The 19346-nt window shown below is 37.4% G+C and overlaps 9 protein-coding genes across 9 annotated transcripts; 3 read left to right on the top strand and 6 right to left on the bottom strand.

The window, feature by feature from the left end:
* Positions 1–645: 645 nt before the first annotated feature.
* On the bottom strand, positions 646–2143 carry EV154DRAFT_521852 (ribosomal protein L4 domain-containing protein). Its single transcript, XM_051602939.1, has 2 exons — positions 2124–2143; positions 646–1907 (listed from the first exon to the last, which is right to left on the bottom strand). The coding sequence occupies exons 1-2, from the start codon at positions 2124–2126 to the stop codon at positions 777–779; spliced, it is 1134 nt and encodes a 377-aa protein (XP_051453696.1). The 5' UTR covers positions 2127–2143; the 3' UTR covers positions 646–776.
* Positions 2144–3444: 1301 nt separating this feature from the next.
* On the top strand, positions 3445–4663 carry EV154DRAFT_427693 (DNA-directed RNA polymerase; the record flags this gene model as incomplete). Its single annotated transcript, XM_051596370.1, has 5 exons — positions 3445–3495; positions 3586–3657; positions 3730–3837; positions 3903–4152; positions 4203–4663. The coding sequence occupies 5 exons, from the start codon at positions 3445–3447 to the stop codon at positions 4661–4663; spliced, it is 942 nt and encodes a 313-aa protein (XP_051453695.1).
* A 202-nt stretch (positions 4664–4865) lies between these two features.
* On the bottom strand, positions 4866–6316 carry EV154DRAFT_470737 (3-deoxy-7-phosphoheptulonate synthase). Its single transcript, XM_051597859.1, has 4 exons — positions 6072–6316; positions 5883–6015; positions 5692–5821; positions 4866–5631 (listed from the first exon to the last, which is right to left on the bottom strand). Exons 1-4 carry the CDS (start codon positions 6141–6143, stop codon positions 4911–4913), a joined length of 1056 nt encoding a protein of 351 aa, XP_051453694.1. The 5' UTR covers positions 6144–6316; the 3' UTR covers positions 4866–4910.
* EV154DRAFT_427650 (S-adenosyl-L-methionine-dependent methyltransferase) lies at positions 6317–7240 on the top strand (the record flags this gene model as incomplete). The annotated part of the gene is made up of 5 exons (XM_051596369.1): positions 6317–6383; positions 6440–6524; positions 6577–6635; positions 6744–7012; positions 7070–7240. 5 exons carry the CDS (start codon positions 6317–6319, stop codon positions 7238–7240), a joined length of 651 nt encoding a protein of 216 aa, XP_051453693.1.
* EV154DRAFT_24909 (uncharacterized protein) lies at positions 7151–7909 on the bottom strand. The gene is made up of 2 exons (XM_051594602.1): positions 7381–7909; positions 7151–7323 (listed from the first exon to the last, which is right to left on the bottom strand). The coding sequence occupies exons 1-2, from the start codon at positions 7839–7841 to the stop codon at positions 7245–7247; spliced, it is 540 nt and encodes a 179-aa protein (XP_051453692.1). The 5' UTR covers positions 7842–7909; the 3' UTR covers positions 7151–7244.
* Positions 7910–8833: 924 nt separating this feature from the next.
* On the bottom strand, positions 8834–11599 carry EV154DRAFT_24887 (uncharacterized protein). Its single transcript, XM_051594599.1, has 4 exons — positions 11395–11599; positions 10694–11336; positions 9491–10633; positions 8834–9426 (listed from the first exon to the last, which is right to left on the bottom strand). The coding sequence occupies exons 1-4, from the start codon at positions 11571–11573 to the stop codon at positions 9148–9150; spliced, it is 2244 nt and encodes a 747-aa protein (XP_051453691.1). The 5' UTR covers positions 11574–11599; the 3' UTR covers positions 8834–9147.
* A 1630-nt stretch (positions 11600–13229) lies between these two features.
* On the top strand, positions 13230–14082 carry EV154DRAFT_521840 (ML domain-containing protein). The gene is made up of 4 exons (XM_051602938.1): positions 13230–13494; positions 13551–13801; positions 13870–13874; positions 13950–14082. The coding sequence occupies exons 1-4, from the start codon at positions 13337–13339 to the stop codon at positions 14037–14039; spliced, it is 504 nt and encodes a 167-aa protein (XP_051453690.1). The 5' UTR covers positions 13230–13336; the 3' UTR covers positions 14040–14082.
* A 458-nt stretch (positions 14083–14540) lies between these two features.
* On the bottom strand, positions 14541–16990 carry EV154DRAFT_521835 (uncharacterized protein). The gene has a single exon (XM_051602937.1). The coding sequence runs from the start codon at positions 16955–16957 to the stop codon at positions 14777–14779; it is 2181 nt and encodes a 726-aa protein (XP_051453689.1). The 5' UTR covers positions 16958–16990; the 3' UTR covers positions 14541–14776.
* Positions 16988–19246, bottom strand: EV154DRAFT_521832 (CwfJ C-terminus 1-domain-containing protein-like protein). The gene is made up of 7 exons (XM_051602936.1): positions 19212–19246; positions 18996–19162; positions 18392–18936; positions 17899–18337; positions 17412–17845; positions 17255–17355; positions 16988–17194 (listed from the first exon to the last, which is right to left on the bottom strand). The coding sequence occupies exons 1-7, from the start codon at positions 19229–19231 to the stop codon at positions 17062–17064; spliced, it is 1839 nt and encodes a 612-aa protein (XP_051453688.1). The 5' UTR covers positions 19232–19246; the 3' UTR covers positions 16988–17061.
* Positions 19247–19346: the final 100 nt, after the last annotated feature.

The following is a 19346-nucleotide window of genomic DNA, read 5'->3' as shown; positions in this document are numbered from 1 at the left end:
AAAATACAATCAGCCCAAAAGAAAGAAGGCACAGAAAAATAGAAGGACGGGGAGAAAGAAGAAAAATAAGCCAAAACGAGATAAAAAAGTGACAGACAAAGGTTCACCAATAGCTAGAGACTTTGTCCAAAACATTTGTATCGGTGCTGTTAGTTATCTGTGGTCTGATGGCATGAACGAAAAGTAAGTTGTACCGATTAAAAGGAATCACAGGGGGTTTGTACAGAGTTGAGGAAAAAAGAAGTAAGCCCTTTAAGTCAGAATTATAAGATATAAATGAGTATTGTACAGCAATGTAAATAATATAAAGTCAAATCGAAAGTACATTAAACGTATGTCATAAACTTGTATCTCAACCACACCCCTTCCCTCTTAATTGGCATTTAACTCTAAAACCGAGGACATGTCGTGTTTAATAAGCGAATTTTTGAAAATCACAATATAAATCATTCAACAATAAAGGAATGCCCTAAATATGTAATTGTTCATGCAAGACCCTAAATAAGAAAAAATAAAGAGGAAATCTGGTTTAAAGAACAGTAAGATTGACAGTACTGTCATGATCTCTTTACACTCGTAAATACCAACACAAGCCCTACACTGCATAGTCCAATATCCTTATAATCCACATTTCGAGGCAGTCAATTCTATAAGAACAAAAGCGAATTATAATATAAATATATTTCAATTCATTTTTTTAATATTTTAAAAAGTAAAGTGATGAACTAGAATTTTTTTTCCAAGACTCGAGACTTTTTCAAAAGAGAAGAGAGAATTTAAGCGGAACGGAGAGTATCCAAGAACTTCTTGGAAGCAGCGGTGGAGACACCACGCTTCTTTTGGACCTTGGAGACCTTACCGGCAGCAGCCTTTTCGGACTTGACAAGTTCGGCACGACGGAGAACTTGAGCATAAGGGTTAAGACGGTTCATGACACCTTGGTTCTTAAGAGGGTTCTTCTTTTGAGTGAAGGGACGCTTGTGGTGCTTGTTACCAGCGGGACGAACGACAGATTGGATTTCGTCAGAGTTGATAAGACGAGCAACATCGGGGTTGGTCATGATGTGAGCAGGCAAAACGTAGTCCTTCTTCAAGGTAGCGGGAGCTTCATAAGTACCGTAGAGTTCATCGAGGAGAGCAATGGCAGATTGAGTCCAGATGATGAAACGACCTAAATGTCCACCGGGAGCGAGTTGCAAGAGGTTAAGACGACGGACGTTAACGAGCTCGAGACCGGGCAAGTTACGGAAAGCCTTGACGAGACCGTTATCTTCGTTGTAGATGACAAGGGGACCACGACGTTGTCTGTGACGACGGTTACGGAGCTTACCTTGACCAGCACGGAGCTTACGAGAGTTGGAGACCTTGACGACATCAGAGTAAGCGTTCAAAGACTTGAGGAGAGCGACGGCTTCCTTGGTCTTGGTCAACTTCTCAACGGAGTCAGCAACGACAAGAGGAACTTCCTCAATCTTCTCAACACGATGACCACGAGCCATAACCAAAGAGGGGAGAGCGGAAGCAGCTAAAGCAGAAGCAGTAGCGAAACGCTTTTGGTTAAGGTTGGTCTTAACGTGCCACTTTCTCCAGGTCTTGGTAGGAGCGAACATACGACCACCACGACACATGTTACCGAAAGCAGCTTGACCAGCACGGTGAGTACCGGAACCGTTAACACGAGGAATACGAGCAACAGCACGACCAGTACCCCAAGACTCAGCAGAGGTTTGCTCACCAGCATTGTTGGCAACGGAGTAAGCTTGACGCTTGTTCTTGGCCATGTTGGTGTGGACGAAACCGACAATATCGGGACGAATGGGAGCCTTGAAGACGGCAGGGAGAGGGACGGTAGCAGCGACGTTCTTACCACATTCGGTATAGACGTTGAGAACAGGTCTGGCAGCGGACTACAATCAGAAATTGTCATTAGAATCGATCATAATTATGTCAGTGAGTAGCAATTCATAGCAAAAAATAAAAAATATCATGTCCAATTTCTATATATATATATTTTTTTGGTGATTTCGTTCATCTGCTCGGTTTCGTCGCATCCATCCATCTCCTTATTGATACATGATATCTTTTATTTTTGTAATTGCATTCATCTTATAGCTATACTGTACCATTTGGAAAAAGTTCGAGCAAAAAAAGAGGAAGATTCATTGTTTGGGTGCTTGGCCATTGAATATATGGAGTCCTGTTCCTTGTATATTTAAGCACCGCTACCGTCCCTGTGCGGGCCGGACAGTGTAGACATGAATAGAAACTTGTTTTGTAGTGCAATGATGACAAGCAGAGATTGTTTATAAAATGAAAACAACTATGCAATGCAGAAACAGACAAATTTCTTCAGGGTTTCGACAACAGTTTGGTTGGAACTTTAAGAAATAATTCTAGTATACAAAGATGTCGTTGTTCCGTTACGGTTATTCAATTCATAATAATATCTTGGGTTCATGTTGAGGACAGGACTATTATTATTTGATAATGCAATGTTTAATTTGGGCATTTTGAAAGTGTACGGATATCAAAAAAAAAAAAAAAAGAGTATATGCAATATCTGAATTTGGATGCGCCAATACAAAGTCACTTTTGTTGTGCCTCAGACCACGTTCTGTCGCGTATAATTTATTTCTTTCTCTCTTTCACTTTATTTCTAATCTTCCCAATGGTAATTTGTAATAACCATTAACGTAGCTCAAAAGCTAATATTTAGATGAATAGGGTTCTTCTGATAAAATCTTTGGCGCAACCGCCGTTTCGGCTGCTGTAACTATTTTCACATACTTCTCCTTTTGGACCTTCATCGTTGTAAGTAGACATGAGCAGAGAAAATATCAACTACCTACTTACAGGCATCTCAATTTTAGCCCTTCTTGGATGAAGATAGTTCCCTTCAAAAGTTTTTCCTCCCTTACCAATACGCCATCTATTTACCTGCCGCCGTATTGGTTGCTGCACTTTCCCTAGTTACTGCCTTCTTTGTAAAGACAACATCCAAGAGCAAAGACAGCCAAAAGGCCAAATAAAGCATTTTCATCGCATACATGTCATATACACAACACACAAAAGCTTTTTTTTTTTAACAAAGTATTCAAAATAACCTTTTTTCATTGATGTTGCTTAATTTTATTGGCTGGGTCCTTTTCTCCGAATGATTAATCCCATTTTTATCAACATTTACTCTTTTTGAACAAATTCAAAGATGCAGACCGTTGAAGTAGCTTTTTAAAGCTTTGAAATATATCAGCCATTCGTGCAGCCGGAAAAGAAGAAGAGAAAGTTATAGTTAGTCAGTAACCTGCATCTTTTTGCCTTCAAACAGCTTTTCCATTCCTAGAAAATGTGACTTTCAAATTTGTCGTCTCGTTTTTTTTTCAGAAAAAGCTTTTTTTTGTTAGTTTCAACCCTCATTAACATACTTTTTTCGTTGTAAATAATAAAATGAAGGACGCCCAACTTCCTGAAAATGTCGAACTCTTGCGTACACGTGTTGTAATTGAGAAGGATAGAGTCTTCAGTGTAAGTGAGAATATGACCATACCCGAGCCATAATAAAAACTTACATGTCGTTTCTTTTCTTAGGTCAGCGGAAGTGATTACCCCAACCAATATCCTGGTATCGACAATGGTTTCAACCTCACCGAGTTCAAAAAGGTAGACACATTCTTAGGCCGCTTCCATGTGCATTACTAAACATTTCCTGGTTTTTTTTTAAAAAATATGTAGAATTTCAAGGTCAAGATCCAGCGTTTATCAAAGCACAGTGTTGAATTCGACTTAATTGGCGTTGACGCGTCTGTAGCTAATGCTTTCCGTCGTATTATGATTGCAGAGGTACGAAGAAAGAAGATTGTTATGTGGGGGGAGGGGTTTAGCTTACTGACTTGTGGTAATATTAGGTTCCTACCATGGCTATTGAAAAGGTCTACGTTATGAACAATACCTCCATTATTCAAGACGAAGTTGTCGCACATCGTTTAGGTTTAATTCCTATTAAAGCTGACCCTCTTGAATTCGACTATATGACCGAAGATGGTGGACCTACTGATCTTAATACACTTGTGTTCAAGTTAAAAAAGAAATGTGAATTCAACCCTGAAGCTGCTGCTGACGAGACTGATGCTAATGTAAAATATATCAACAGCTTCGGTAAGTTTGTGAGGAAGGATAACGATGGTGTTTATTGACTATTATTATAGTCTATTCCAGTGATTTGGTTTGGGAACCTAAGGGTAACCAAGAAGAGAAATTTGGTGATAGCCCTCCTAGACCTGTTCATGATGATATTGTAATTGCCAAATTAAGACCTGGACAAGAGATGGAGATGGAATTACATTGTCAAAAGGGTCTCGGTAGAGAACACGCCAAATGGTCTCCTGTTGCCACAGCATCATACCGTATTCTTCCTGAAATCACAATTTTGGAACCTATTACTGGTGAAGATGCCGAAGAGTTTAAAAAGTGTTTCGTTGAAGGTGTTGTTGACGTTGTTATGGAAAATGGTGTGAAGACTGCCAAGGTTGTTAATGCTCGTAAGGATACAGTCAGCAGAGAAGTTTTACGACATGAAAAATTCGATAATAAGGTTCGTTTGACCCGTGTTCGTGACCATTTTATATGTAAGTTCTATATTTGTGTGTGTTGCTGTGTGGGTAATTGACATTTTCATTTGATAGTCAATGTCGAAACTTCTGGTATTATTCCTGCCGAACAAATTTTCCTTTCAGCACTTGATGTGTTTATGGATAAGATTAAGGATATTCAACCTCTTGTAGACCGTGTTGTATCAAATGAACTCAACTAATCAATCCATTTCTTATTTCATCTCTTCACTTCATCTACAGCAAATTTAGACCCTCCAAAAAAATAATAAAAATGTTTATATTTAAAAAAAAAAAATTGCTATCTTATTTATTTTCTCTTCTCTTTTTAACAGCTTGAGATAGGTTCTCCAACACAAGTTCGGTATCTTTCCAGTTGATACAACCATCAGTAATAGAAACACCATAATCCAAGGCACATGGGCCATCCTCAGGTACGCTTTGCTTGCCTTCTTTTAAATGCGATTCAATCATCACGCCGACAATAGCATCTTCACCTTGTGAAACTTGATCAGCGATGGATTGTGCTACCTTGGGTTGATTCTTAAAATTCTTGTTTGAGTTTCCATGAGAGCAATCAATCATGATTGACGTAGGTAAACCGGCCTTTTCAAGAATCTTCTTGGTCTCTTGAACATAACTTGCTTCGTAATTTGGACCTTTATTACCACCGCGCAAGATAACATGACAATCTTTGTTTCCTGTAGTATGGGTTATGCAGATGACACCAGCACTATTGAGACCCAAGAAATGATGAGGAGCAGAGGCTGAGCCAATGGCATCAATCGCAATGGTTAAATTTCCATCCGTACCGTTCTTGAAACCAACGGGGAATGATATACCAGAAGCAAGTTCTCTGTGTAATTGAGATTCCGTAGTACGTGCACCAATGGCTCCCCAAGAAATCAAATCAGCCATATACTGTGGTGAAATAGTATCCAAAAGTTCAACAGATACTGGTATACCCATATGTGTCAATTCGTTCAACAATCCACGGCCAATACGAAGACCCTTATTGATGTCAAAACTGCTTGTGTTGTCAGTGAAACGTTTTTTTTTTTTTTTTAATATAAACAATTCATCATACCTTCCATCAATATCAGGGTCATTAATTAACCCTTTCCATCCAACCGTAGTTCGTGGTTTTTCAAAGTATGCACGCATTACAATGACGAGTTCATTTTGAAATTTCTCTTTGGCATTAACTAATAGCTTGGCTGAAACACGATTAAATTACTAGTGCCTCACCCCTTTTGTTTTCCTTCTAAATCTACATACCATATTCCTTAGCAGCAAGTGTATCATGGATAGAGCAAGGGCCTACAATTACAAACAATCTATCATCTTTTTTGGCAATAATATCAGATATTTCTTTTCTTGCTTGAGTGATGGTTAATTTGGAGGCTTCGGACTAATAGCATCTAAAGTTAATAACGCGTTTTTAAATTCATTTTATGAAAAACTTACCACCGGAAATTCTTCCTTTATGTAACTTGGGGTAAGCAAAGCATTGTACCCTTTAATTCTTAAGTCATCCATTGTTAAGTTAGGCTTGAAGGATGATAGAGAGAGAAAGAAGGAGAATGCGTTGAACGTTAAGATCAAGTCCTATTTATTTGTTTGGAGGTAGAAACCCCGCAGCCTAAACAAACACGCAAAAAAAAAAAAAAAAATCAAAGTGACGTTTTCCTTTTCTAATTTTGACAACTAAGATGATACCAACACCTGACTTATCGCATATTAAAAAGCAAGACTATGACAAAGTTTATGAACCGGCAGGTACTAAAACGCCTTCTGTTTGTTATCTAACTGTAGCCAAATTAACAAGTAAATAGAGGACACGTTCTTGTTGTTAGATGCACTCGAAGAAGACGAAAAGCTGATTCAAACACTTCAACCACGGATCTGCTTGGAGATTGGGTAAGCTTCAAGATCTTAATGTACACCATATGACTAACATGTATATAATTAGATCTGGATCAGGATGTGTTACAACCTTGCTGGCCAAGATTGTGGGCGATTCCAATGCATGTAAGGTTCAGCTTTTTGCTCAGTATATCAGTCTATTAATATCAGCTTTTTTTTTTTTTTTTTTTTTTTTTTTTTTTTTTTTTTTTTTTTTTTTTTTTTCAAAAATAGTATTCCTGACTACTGACATCAATTTCTTTGCATGTGAAACCACTAGAAAAACAGGTTTACAGAACCAGATTACTCGTATTGAACCTATTAATACTTCGCTCGTCAACGGAATCTTACCTAGATTGAAGAACTGTATAGACATCCTTTGCTTCAACCCACCTTATGCCGTGACACCACATGAGGAAGTCGGAAGCTTAGGCATCGAAGCCTCTTGGGCTGGTGGTATCGATGGGAGAGAAGTGATCGACGAGTTGTTGCCATATGTTCAAGTAAGATCATGTATCAGATCTATAAAACAGAAGAATAATGACTAATTCTATTATTAGGACATCTTATCTCCACACGGTTTGTTTTATTTATTGCTGGTGGACGAAAATAAACCAAACGAGGTTGTGAATATCATGAAGGAAGAATACGGAATGCATGCAGAAATCATAATGCAGCGCAGGGCTGGTAGAGAAAAGCAATTTATTGTAAAAATTCAGCATCTCAAATAAACCATTATTTTGCTGCTTCAATAGTCTGTGCAGTCGTAGTCATGAAAAATGACGCATTTCTGGCTATCGCGTTATATACAACCCTTAGAATAATACGCGTTAGCTTATATATCACGTAATAAAAATATTGCATAACCTACTTTGTCCATTTAGAAAAGTTGTCACCAAGGCCTTTAAAAACCCCAGCTTTCTTTGGGTTTCTTGCGTTAATAACTCCCTTTGTTCTGTACCATAACCAAGCATTAGAACATAAACTCCAAGTAAAACCACTGATGAAAGGTACAATGATTTGATCTTTAATAACTGCTGACCAAAAGATGCCCAAAGGTGAAGCGCCTGATTCTATTAAATGCTGAACTGATTTATCAAATTGTTTTTCGAAGCGCATGTCTGGCACTGTAGGTCCTTTCTTTTCCCTTCTTGTTACTGAAAAGTCATCATCATCGTCGTCTACAACGAATCCTTCCTTGCTTGGATCTCGCAAATCATGTTGACGTCTTTGAAGTTCTAACAAGCGTTCGAGATCATCACTGCTGTAATCACTGGAAGAAAATAGTAAGGTTTCTTGAGCTTCAGGTTGAATAAAGTCGCTAGGTTCCATTATTATTTGTTAGAAAAAATTGACCTCTGTAAAAAAAATGGAAAAGTACAAAATATAATGACGTTGTGTGCAAAGCAGATTGATTGGTTTAATCTGTTTCTTGATTTTAAGCCTGTAATTGATTTTTAGTGATTGATGCTTAGCCTATGGTTGGTATTCGTTCTATTGTTGTTCATTCTTTTCATACTTTTCTACATGATGTTGTCGATATCGTGCATAAAAGTATACTATAAATCAAAGCAGGAATACTTGTATGACGTCTTTTGGTATGAGTGGCTCTAGTTAATGAGGCCGTTTAAGTAAAATTTAAGATAGATCTCATCAGTTTCAACCAATTTTGTAAATGCTCTTTTAGAATTGATGTAATATTGGGTTGTATTACTGTAGCTTCTCTCCGTTAGCTTAAATGATCATGAAATTCTATAAAAGCTATGAAAGCTATGAAAAGCAAGCGCTTAAAAAGTTAGCTTGGTATGTTACATCCAGAGAATTGTCATTAAAAATCACAGGCTCAGCGAGCTTAATTGATATTATTAAAATGTCACTGTATATGTTGAATACGTTAAATATCTCGGTTCTTCAAAACCCATCCTTTATTAAATTGAGTGGATGGATATTCAGTAATCATTTTAGTGAGACTACCACCCCCTTCCGCGTTTTCATCAGATTGCTGAATTAGACCGAAGTTCAAGGCAAAAGGTGTATGTACATCACTATAATACAAGCTTACTGGTTTAATTTTTAAATTTAAATACAAACTATGTCTATCTAGGATCGCCACGGATCATGTGTTCAGTCACTGTGTTTAATGCGCACACCCACTCCTCTTTTTCTCTTCTACTTCTGGCAAGAAAGGTCCATGTATTTCCGTTAGGATTCACAGTTTGATCATGGTGATATACACGAAGTCTTTGTCTTTTTCCACTAAAATAACGGCGTAATTTCGGCTTCCAGATCGAAAATACGCATGCCATTGCATCATCGTTTGTAGTTAACCCTGATTCATATATACGTGCTGATTTTTTCCATAAATTGTCTCGGTTGGATCCTTTATTTTTTTTGCTACTGTCGACACCAGAATAAAAGTAGCATCCAGCAATATCCAACGATCCTTTGCGTTCATGATTGGATATCTTTCTTTTCGTTGATCTGTTGAACACATCGAAAAATAAAATCCAGCCATTTGCTGTCAAAATAAACATCTTTTGTGAGTAAGTTCCTCTGTGATGTGGTTTGTAATACAGAATTCCGGATTTCTACACACAATTGGATTAGATTGCTTTCATTTCTATATAAGATAAGTAAATTAATATACCACCACATCTCGGCATTGTTCATAAAGACAATAGCTCCATATACGTGTATCTGCTATCATCTCTTGATGTCGATGCACACATCCTTTTTTTGTGTCAATCTGACCATTGTCCTTAATCAACGTATCTTCCGTGTCAGTTGAACTAATATTATTATTGGAAAACCTATCATGTGTATGAGCATCTTTCTCAGCCTCTTTTCGAGCTTTCCAATACACAATGATCTGTGCCAAATACTTGACCCACGAGTCGCAAGTATCACTTGTATAAGCCTATTTAAGGCTTTAATTTTTTTTTTCTTTTTTTACAAAAACTTTCCACTATAGCTAAATTTACCTCAAATTTAATTTGTAAACCATTTTCCATTATTAGTTCCAAACATGCCTGATTGTGATGTGATTTCGGGTGGAAAAGTGTTTGTTGTTCTTCTGGTTGAATCATGGGTGATCGACTGGATCTCTTTCCCAAGCTAATATGACTATGACTTTGCTCACGTTCTTCACCAAGATCATTTGAAAATGAGCGTCTTACGTATGATACTTCAGTTAAATCAATAACACCTTTAGCCTCTATCATTAAATCCATGCGACGTTTAATTTCTTGCGTTTCTGTTTTTTTTGTGGAAGATTGTGTGTAAGGTGAAATCCCAGATATGTAAGGCATAATCCTGATATTTCTCGGTAACAAGTTTTCATCAATAAAACTAGCACTGTCAGGTGGAGATACTTTGAGTGTTGGCGTATAAAATAGAAACTGATCAAAAGTAGCATAGTAATTTGTTTTTCCCGTATATATAGCAGCCATACGACCATGAAAATCCGTAACTGAGGTGAGAAATCCTTCAACAGGTGGCGGTTCCTTTAATGTAAAATTTTCTTGCAAAATGATATCATGAGGGGTATGTTGAATAGGTCTTAATTCTAGTCGATGTGTTTGCTCAATACTCTGTGGACATATTACCCAGTCAATACGTTCATGTTCATCGGATGAACATGTGGTCCAGTAAACCCATTCTGCTCTATCCTCTGTAGCCCAACATAAACCTAACTCATCTGTTGAAGTCCATTTCTCCATCTTCTTCAACGATTCCATATCGCCATCATCTTCCTCTAAAACTGTGACAACTGCGTCCTTTACATCTTCCAAGGTAATTTCGTTGTAATGCTTAACATTTGTCAAGGGTAGATTTACAGAGAGATCCAGCAAGGGTATATATACTTCACACCAATTAGGACATGGGCGTTTACATTCATCTGGTAGCAAATCGTATATTTTCATATACCATTCTTGACATTTCAAAAATGACCTGGCTTTAAATGTCATTGTTACAATCATCGGAGTTCTAGCGGGAGTGTATACATAACGTAAGCAAAAGGTGTAATCTAAGGGTGAGAATAAAAATAGCTCCAAGCGGTTCTGTTTTTTGCTTCCCTGAAGATATACGCGATGCTCTAATTTCTGCAATGGCCAAAATAAGGTCTAGGTATCAATAAGAAGTTAAACGTTAAAGATGAAAAACCAAATAAAAAAATTGCTTACCGAAGAACAGTAGGTGGATAAACATTTATTTGTCAAGACCAGTTCCATTTGTTTCCATTCCTCATTTAAAAGATCGAATCTAGCATCTTTTTCGGCCCTATATGTAGATGGTTCAGTGCCAGTATACTCGGTGACAGACCGCATGCATAAAATAGGTTCATGTTTTAAAGGTTTGTCAGTCGGAACTGAAGCTGGTTCCCGTGTAACGTCGGTGGATATAAAGACAGATCCAGATTTTTTCCAAAGTAAAGGCTTCTTACCGGGTCTACGAACCTTTCGCTTTTTCTTTTTGGTAAATGTATTGACAATTGGGGTAGATAAAGCTGTGGTAGTTGTACTCGGCCTAATTGGTAGTTTACCTTTGGAAGGTCGAACAGTTTTGATAGATTCTGCATCGGTGTCAGTGGATATCAATGGTTGAACAGGCGCATCCGCTAAAAATTGATAATCAATTTCGTCATCTTCATCGTCATTGTTTACTATTTGCTCCAAAAAATGGGGTGTAGTGTCTGCGCTTTTAAACCCTGTAGAATTGGTATTACTGGAACGTGCAGTGATAAAACTGGTCCCATCAGATAAGGGTGTACCAATATTATGCGACTCGTCTTTGGTCGGTGGTGAAGTTTCACTTGAAAATGTGTTGCTTTAATCGAACCGCATTGAGTATAAATGTTGCATGTAACCGAAAAAAAAACACTTACTAGTTTAGCAATTTCAGACTAGAATCGGAATCGATTGAAGGTATACTTTCTACCAAGTGAGGAAGGAATTGTTCCGGTGGAGGTGGCATATTAATGTCCCAAGGCCCAATGAAGACACGGCTTGAACATTGCTTGCGATGCCAGAATTTTTTGTTGTCATTGTCCTCAGTGTATTCCATCCCTTTATTCACGTAAAACGTTTTTTTATAAAAGAGTAAGAGAAAAAAATTATGTGGTACGACATGAAAAAAATATATAAATGTACAGGTGGCATGGTTGATGGGCTCGAGCTTTAATTGGCTGATCTTTTCAAATCGGCACTTTCTTGACAAAAAACAACTTAGATAGACAGAAGTCAAATCAGTGGTTGATAGCAAGGGGGACCATCTCATATATGTGTCATTGATTAGCTTATTTGCTTTTATCGCAACATGCAAAGGTGTATAAGGGTATGGATTCAGTTCAAACTAGGCTAAAACTGGAAATTGCTGCTTTCATAATCCTTGTAAGTATTAGTAAAAATAAAACAGGCTGTTTTGGTTAAATAACGTAGTATGATAACTACAAGAGCAGATTAGGTTGATAAGCTGATATTTTTTCAAGTTCAGGTTCTACCGCAATATTTGCATTTTCGACTTTTTCTCCTCCCTAACAATGGGTAAAATCATTGTTAACAGCAACATTCAATTCCCTTACGATTGTCTTTGCAACATAAAAAAAGGCATTAAGGAAACGGTAGATTTGATAAATAAAACTGCTGGTTTCAAATAGTCACAACATTCATTGTACATGTAAAGATTTTCACAATCGAAAGGGTGCTGCAAGGACTTCTCCATCAATTTTTATTTTTCCATGAATTTTAATTTTTATCAGTATCTTGTTACAGTGTTAGTTTCATCCATGTAATATGTCTTCTTGTCCTCGAAATTATTGTTGTCACTGTCGGACAACTTTCATCTATCAGTAGAGCTGCTGACGTTTATCAAGCAGCTCCTTAAAAACATTATGCTAAATTGTATCTAAGTCTTTTAAGCATTACTTAGTATGAGCCTTTTTTAGAGGGTATCTTCTAAGTATGACAAAATACCCGATTCATACTTGTCCATACCGTTAAGATTCGTTTGTAAAAAAAAAATCAATGAACGTAAAGTTTTCAACTATATAAATAGTACAATTTCATAAGCTTTCAAGATTATCTAATATCTAATAGCGAATTATCTTATAAACCAATGAAATGTAACCTGTTGACGATTTTAGATTTTAAGTCTTCATTTACAGTTAAATTCATTAACATTAAATGTAACGTACTTTGAACTACCCACTGACAACCAAAAAACTGCCTTGTTCTGAAACATATGAAAATTGTGAAAAGGAGGGGAAAGAAATAGATTCACAGCTCCATATTGGAGACCACATTATTCAATATAATAAGATAGAATAGCATAGCCATATTATGTAAACACCTTTCGTTTTTGCTATGAGGGATTTATCTCGTCATTGTTCATCAGTTGAGTAATTATAAATATGGTTATCATGTCTGGTACAAGTATGATAGCTCTCTAATGATACAAGAAGATCTATTTTACAGCATTAACGTACTGGTTGAATTAGCCACCAGGGACGTATCTGCTTCAGAGAGAGCGTTAATGCCGGCGTACCTTACATTTTCGAAAATCATGGGAATAATTTGAGGTAATGTTCTATTTATGCACAACAAGATTTGTGCGACTTTGGGTTTTTTTAGAGGTGCCCAAAAAAAGAAAAAGTGTTCATATGAGCACTTTACTTGCGATGATCATGATCGCATCATCGTCTTCGCAGGTGGTTCGGTATATTGAATGACCGATTCGTTTTTTACCACCAAAAAAAGAGGTGGTCGATAATTCTCCCACCGTCATTTTGTTTCCTTTTTCTTTTTTGTTTTTCAAACAACAATTTAAATATGAAATTAGCAAGCTTAGCTTTACTTTTAACAACCGTCGTAGGTTTATCAAATGCTAGTTTTTTACCAGGTTTAGTCATGCAAGAGGATGTTGGAACATACATGCAAGAGTCAACCAAGTTAATCACCAATTGCGGTGATGCCAGTGACATTTTAACGTAAGTTTACCAATAGTATGTCAAATAGAATGCATAACTAAAAACCAATAATGCAGTATTGACTATGTCACACTTTCACCTGATCCTCCAGTGAAAGGTGAAGAGCTAACAATCGATTTCAAAGGTTACTTATCCGAGACTGTGCCCAACGGAACTACTGTTCAGGTTATTGTCAAATATGGTGTAGTTAAGTTAATCCAGAAGACATTTGATTTCTGTGAAAAGATTGAAGAGGTTGATGAAAAATGTCCTATCCCCCAAGGTGAATTATCCTTCACCAAAGTAGTTGCTTTGCCCAAAGAAATTCGTAAGTTACAATAACTTTTTTTTTATCATTCCAAAATCTATTTTTGTACTGAACTATCTTATCTTTAGCTCCCGTAAGTCTAGTCTTTAATCATTCATACATTTGAGTATCTGCTAACTTTTTTTATAAATATGTGTGTGGTATATAGGGAAAATACACGGTTCATGCTGAAGTAAAGACACCCGAAGATAAGCGTGTCGTCTGTCTTATTGGTCAAACCATCTTTCCTAGAAAATAATTTTTAAATAAAATAATGAAAGCTAAATTTGTGTAATTGTAAACAATCGTGTGTCCTTATTGGTGTTTTAATGCCTACGGCACTTTAACAACTCAAGCTGCGTTATTTTAATGGGGGATTTTGCATTTTCCTGTTAACAAAGTATCTGTTAGCTCTAAATACTTGGTAACTATCTGCAAAAGATAAAATAATCGGCTTTTTCTTAACCATGATATGTAAATAAAAACAGCGTCAACTTTATTGCAAGTTTTGTTTGTTTGTGTGTTCCAGAAAATGATCATTTAATTTAATTTCAATTGAACAATTTTAAAGAGCAGCTCAAGCGGCAGTAAGTCTTTTGGAACAACAGATTTTGATGATGACGTTTAAATACACACTTATACATCTTTTCTCAATGCAACACATAGGATTTAGCTAATAATTTTTGATTCCTACGTTCATTGCATCCTAAAAAAGTTATCGTTACAAAGTCTAACACACTTATCAGATAAATAAGGAGCAGTTTATATAAGGACATTTTTTTTTTAAAAAAAAACATTACTTTATTTCTTTATTCTGGTACACTGCTATTTTGTATGGCAGCAACCGCTCTGTCTCGAAATTTATGTTGAAGGCCTTGAAATGCCACTTCATATTCACGCTTAAGTTTGTTGATTTCAGTACAATATTCCGAGTATATATTCTGCGGTAAAGCCTTTATGATCAAGTCCTCCTCAGCTATAATATATTTGTTTTTTTTAACCCCTCCTATTAATAAAAATGTTGGTCTTTAAAATGAAAATGACATTTTTACCTGATAGTTTGACAGCAGATGTATTGGGTTTTGACAAATGTCCCCTTTTGGTATCGAATGACGGGAATAAGATCTCGTTAATGTATTTACTTAAGTTCTGTGATACTTCACGCACAGGTCCCTCTTCTACGGCTTCTTCCGAATCGGACGCAATGTCCATATCGGAAGTTACTGTTTCTTCTTCTGTGCTGGTGGTCGTGGTTTGGGTAACGGCAACAGTAGATTTGAGATTGGCATAATGAATTGATTTTGGCAAGTGCACTGTAGATCGGTATTGGTATGAGCCTACATCCTTACCTGAAGACAGTAACCAAGCTTGAACATTTTCGGCTACCATCGTGTTCAATTCAGCTGTACTTTTTGCTTCATCCACTGGCCAATCATCAGACATACGTAATAATTCTTTGAGATCGGGAGTTTTGGAACCAGAGTATTGAGTATTATTTTTTTTCAAGTGCTCGAATACCCTTTCTTCTACAGACCCCAATGTGACCAACCATGCAACGGGTGGAGGTATCGCGCTATCGTTATTTCTTCTGGTAACCTTGCTAAATAGTTCATGGTTTCGATTCACTCGAATGTCCATGCAAATAATGAGATCGGCAGAACGAGAGAAATCGTTTCCTCTTTTCGCTGTTTCCTTTGTCTGATCTACTTTCAACATTGTCTTTACAAACACACCATATTCACCGTTCCAATCATCATCCAATAGATAATTCATACGCACGCAATCCAATTTGAGATTCTCACCAAACAAATTTACTAGCGCTTCTTCTTCTCCCAAATCATGAGCAACCAACAATATAATCACATCCTTACCTAATAAGCCTTTTAATAAACTCTTCAAAAACATGAGCTTTCCTGACTGGTTCCATAATTTCTCTACTGTCAAATCCAAATTGGATGAAAAATTCAATACACTGATGGGTTTGTCAAAGTTTAAGCTACCCATTGCCGTTTGTGAAGCACGCGTCACCTTTTCACATTGATCTTGTTGGTTTAGTGTAGCAAATATAGGGATCATTTCTCTTTCGTATGCGTAGACCTTTTCGTCGCTTGTCAGATCCTCGGTGGTGATAGTGTCGTCAGTAAACCATCTGAATGCGGAGCTATTTTCTGTCATATCTTCGTCTTGTGACTGTTCGACTGTAGTGGTCTCGGGCACAGTAACCTCGGCCGCTTCAGTCTCAACAACGGCACTTGGCTGCGCTGATACTGGTGCTGCGGCTTGTACGGGGGCTCCAGATTCTACTGGTACTGTCGATTGTACTGGTGATGTGGGAGTTACTGATGGTGTAGTTTGTACTGGTGACAAAGGTTGTGCTTGTGCTGCAAACTGTTCTTGAGGTGTAGGTTGTGTAGATGTGGTAGGTTGTGCTGATATGGTGGGTTCAGTTGGAGTCACCGCTGGTGGTTGTATTGGTACACTAGATGAGATTATTTTATCAGAATGGACAGCTATATCTACTACGGGTTCCCTTTGGGTTAATGTACTATGAGTAGTAACAGCTGCAGCTGGTGGGTTAGGCTGGGGTAAAATAGCTTCTGGTTGAGAGAGAGCTACAGAGTTCTCAGCTGTTTGAACAACACCTTCCATAGCGGAATCAGGACCTAGTATCGACTCGATCATTTGATTTACATCTTGGGTATTGGGTAAGTATTCCTCTGAAGGATGGCTGTCCATGTTGATATCTCCATCCTCGTCAACATATATAGTTTCCTCCGGTATACTGATGATGTTTACAGATGATGATGCTGCCTGTGCTTTTCTTCTCTCTTGATATGCCTTGATATCTAGCTGAGCTAGGACGCGATTTTTATCTAAAGTATCTGTATCTCTCATGACTGATAAACCATTCAAGGGTATCAACTTTAGAATATCTGGAGCCGAGGACTCTACAGTAGAGTCTTTTTCAGTACCAAGATCAAATACATCGAAAAGACTATGGGCGATGGGTTCCAAAACAAGTTGTGTGGGATCCTTGTTGATTGACATTCTAGCTAATCGCTCTAATCGTGCTTCTTCATTTAATTGTGCTTGGATAGACGCCTTATTTTTAAAAGTAATGGGACGTAATCCTTCCTTCTCTGGAATGATGGGCAAAAGCCCTTCTAAAAGTTTCATGTTACAGGGTTAAGAAGAAGAAGGAAGAAAGAGAAAAAAGTGGATAGTGTTTATTTAACTTTTTATCCATTTTTAAAAAAAAGTCAAAGCGTGACGTTTATTTTTTACAATGTAAAATCAAAAGGCTTAAAAGCTTCTTTGAAAGCAGCAGCACAGGCTTTTTCTTCTTCTTCAGTTTGAACACATGCCTTCCAACTCTCGCGTTCAGGAGTACCCAGTACATTGGCAATGATTAATCTAGATCGGTAAAAAAGTGGGAAATAAGAGACAAGGAGGATAATATATTCTTTTTTTTACCTTCCAAATTCCAAGTTAAATCTTTCTTTGGGACGAAGTAAATGCACCAAAGATTTGCCATTGGGTAACTCCATTCTAAAATATGGGATCTCGACATTTTGCTAAAAAATTGTGTTGGTATATACACACGATATTAAATAGGGTTATTATGACTTACGGGTACTTGTTCGATCAAATCCATGTTATTCAACGCACATTGTTCTCTAGCAACTTTTTCAACTTGATCCGATTTGGATTTGGGTACAGGCACAACTTGAATGTGAGCATGGCTCAGACCATTGATAGATTCTCTCGACACTTCAAACAAGACTACATCTTGATCATATTTTTCAAACATACGTCGAATGGCACTCTTGTATTTTTCCAGCTCCGCCACTACTTCGATTTGTGTTTCCATGGGAATCTTTCCAAAGGTGGGATAATGGGTGATAGGAATCAGTAAAAGGTGGCCTAAACCAGGAACTTTACTTTCAGCATCTGTAGATGAAATAACAGGTCCTTTAGCTAACGTGGCGTAAATCTCTGATCCAATAGATACGATCAAATGCTTTTCCACCTTAGGGTTGGCTAAACAGAACCAACAAGAGTCCACTATGAGATATATTAGCATATGCATGAATACTTCCTGTAACCGCTGTACTTACATTTTGGTTGTTCCCTATTGTTTCTTGGCTTTCTCTGAGGACGGTTCTTAATGAAATGATCTGATTGTCCACACACATTACAAGCATAGCCCTTGGGAGGAGCTTTTACATCATTTGAAGTTTCAGGACAGTCCTTAATATCATGACCTGGTACATGACACTTATGACAGACATAGGCTTCGGTACAATCCTTAACATAATGACCAGGTTTGCTACAACGCTTACAAATATAACCTTCTTTAGGTACTTCAGTTGCTTTAGGACGTTTAGCATCGGCACCCCAAAAGAATGATCCATTACTCTCATCTGTATCTTCATGCTTTCTCTTTGTGCCTGTGAATAATGGCACAAAGGGACATTCGGTTGTATTTTCTGGTAAAACTTCCAATAACTCTTTCGGTGCCTTGGACATAGGAACTAAATTGAATGCATAAAACCACTATGGGTGAGAAAGTGTTAGAAGCCCCAAGTTTTTGTAAAATGCAAAACTTACTCTTTGTTTTTCCTTGTTTAAAGCTTCACCCAAACCAATGAAGCGTGTAGCATGATCAGCGGGTCTTTCTTCCTGCGCTCCGAATCCACTCACAATATTCTTATAAGGCTCTCTTTCGTAAAACATATCCTGAGAACTAGCAAAATGGTATCTAGGCTTTAAAGCAGCGGCTAATTCAGAAATAAAGGTTGAGCATTTCTCTGGTTTTAAATCAGTGACGGGTAAGCTGGATAATTCGGTAATATCTTTAGGCCATTCATAAGATAATAAGAAATCGACACCAGGAGGTAATGTCACTGGTAATTTGGTGAGGCATAATTTTTGAATATCGCTCTTAGAATAGGTCACTGATGTTGTCTCTTCTTCGCCGTTAGGTTGACTACCTGATATAAAGGCGATTTTAAGTCCATCTGAGGTCGTCAATACACCTTGTTTACCAAGGTAGTAAAGGTTGGAACATACTTCGCCGTCGGTACTTTCGATATGCTTCTGAACTGACTCGGGGAAAGGTGTATCGCCGATAATAAAGTAAGTCATCATAGGGACTACAAAGAGTTATTAGTGGAAGACAAAAGATGAAATGTAGACAAAAAACTTCACATACTGTCAATTTTGTCTTGAATTAACTCTTGAATGGTCTCTTCGGTGGTGTCAGAACCAAAAAAGTTGCCTGTACACAAGTGCACGTCAAAGGGGCCATATTTTTCGTGAATTTGTTTGGCTTTGGTAAACATTTCTTTAAATTTGCCATTGGTGGATCCTGTCACAAGGCTGCATGTATGTTAGTAAAAGTAAATACGAAAGACGCGAGTACGCTTACACTTTAATATTTGTAGCCATACTATAATAAAAAAATAAAAAAAGAAAACAAAAAAAAAAGCAGACTCAATTTATTAGGAGGGGATTTGTAGGCCACATAAGCCACATAACATCTGATGGGTTATTATAAACAGTT

This window comes from Mucor mucedo, assembly GCF_025094135.1.
Source record: "Mucor mucedo strain NRRL 3635 chromosome Unknown EV154scaffold_111, whole genome shotgun sequence".
In the NCBI taxonomy this organism is placed as follows: domain Eukaryota; kingdom Fungi; phylum Mucoromycota; class Mucoromycetes; order Mucorales; family Mucoraceae; genus Mucor; species Mucor mucedo.
This window is presented reverse-complemented; position numbering and strand designations above follow the sequence as displayed.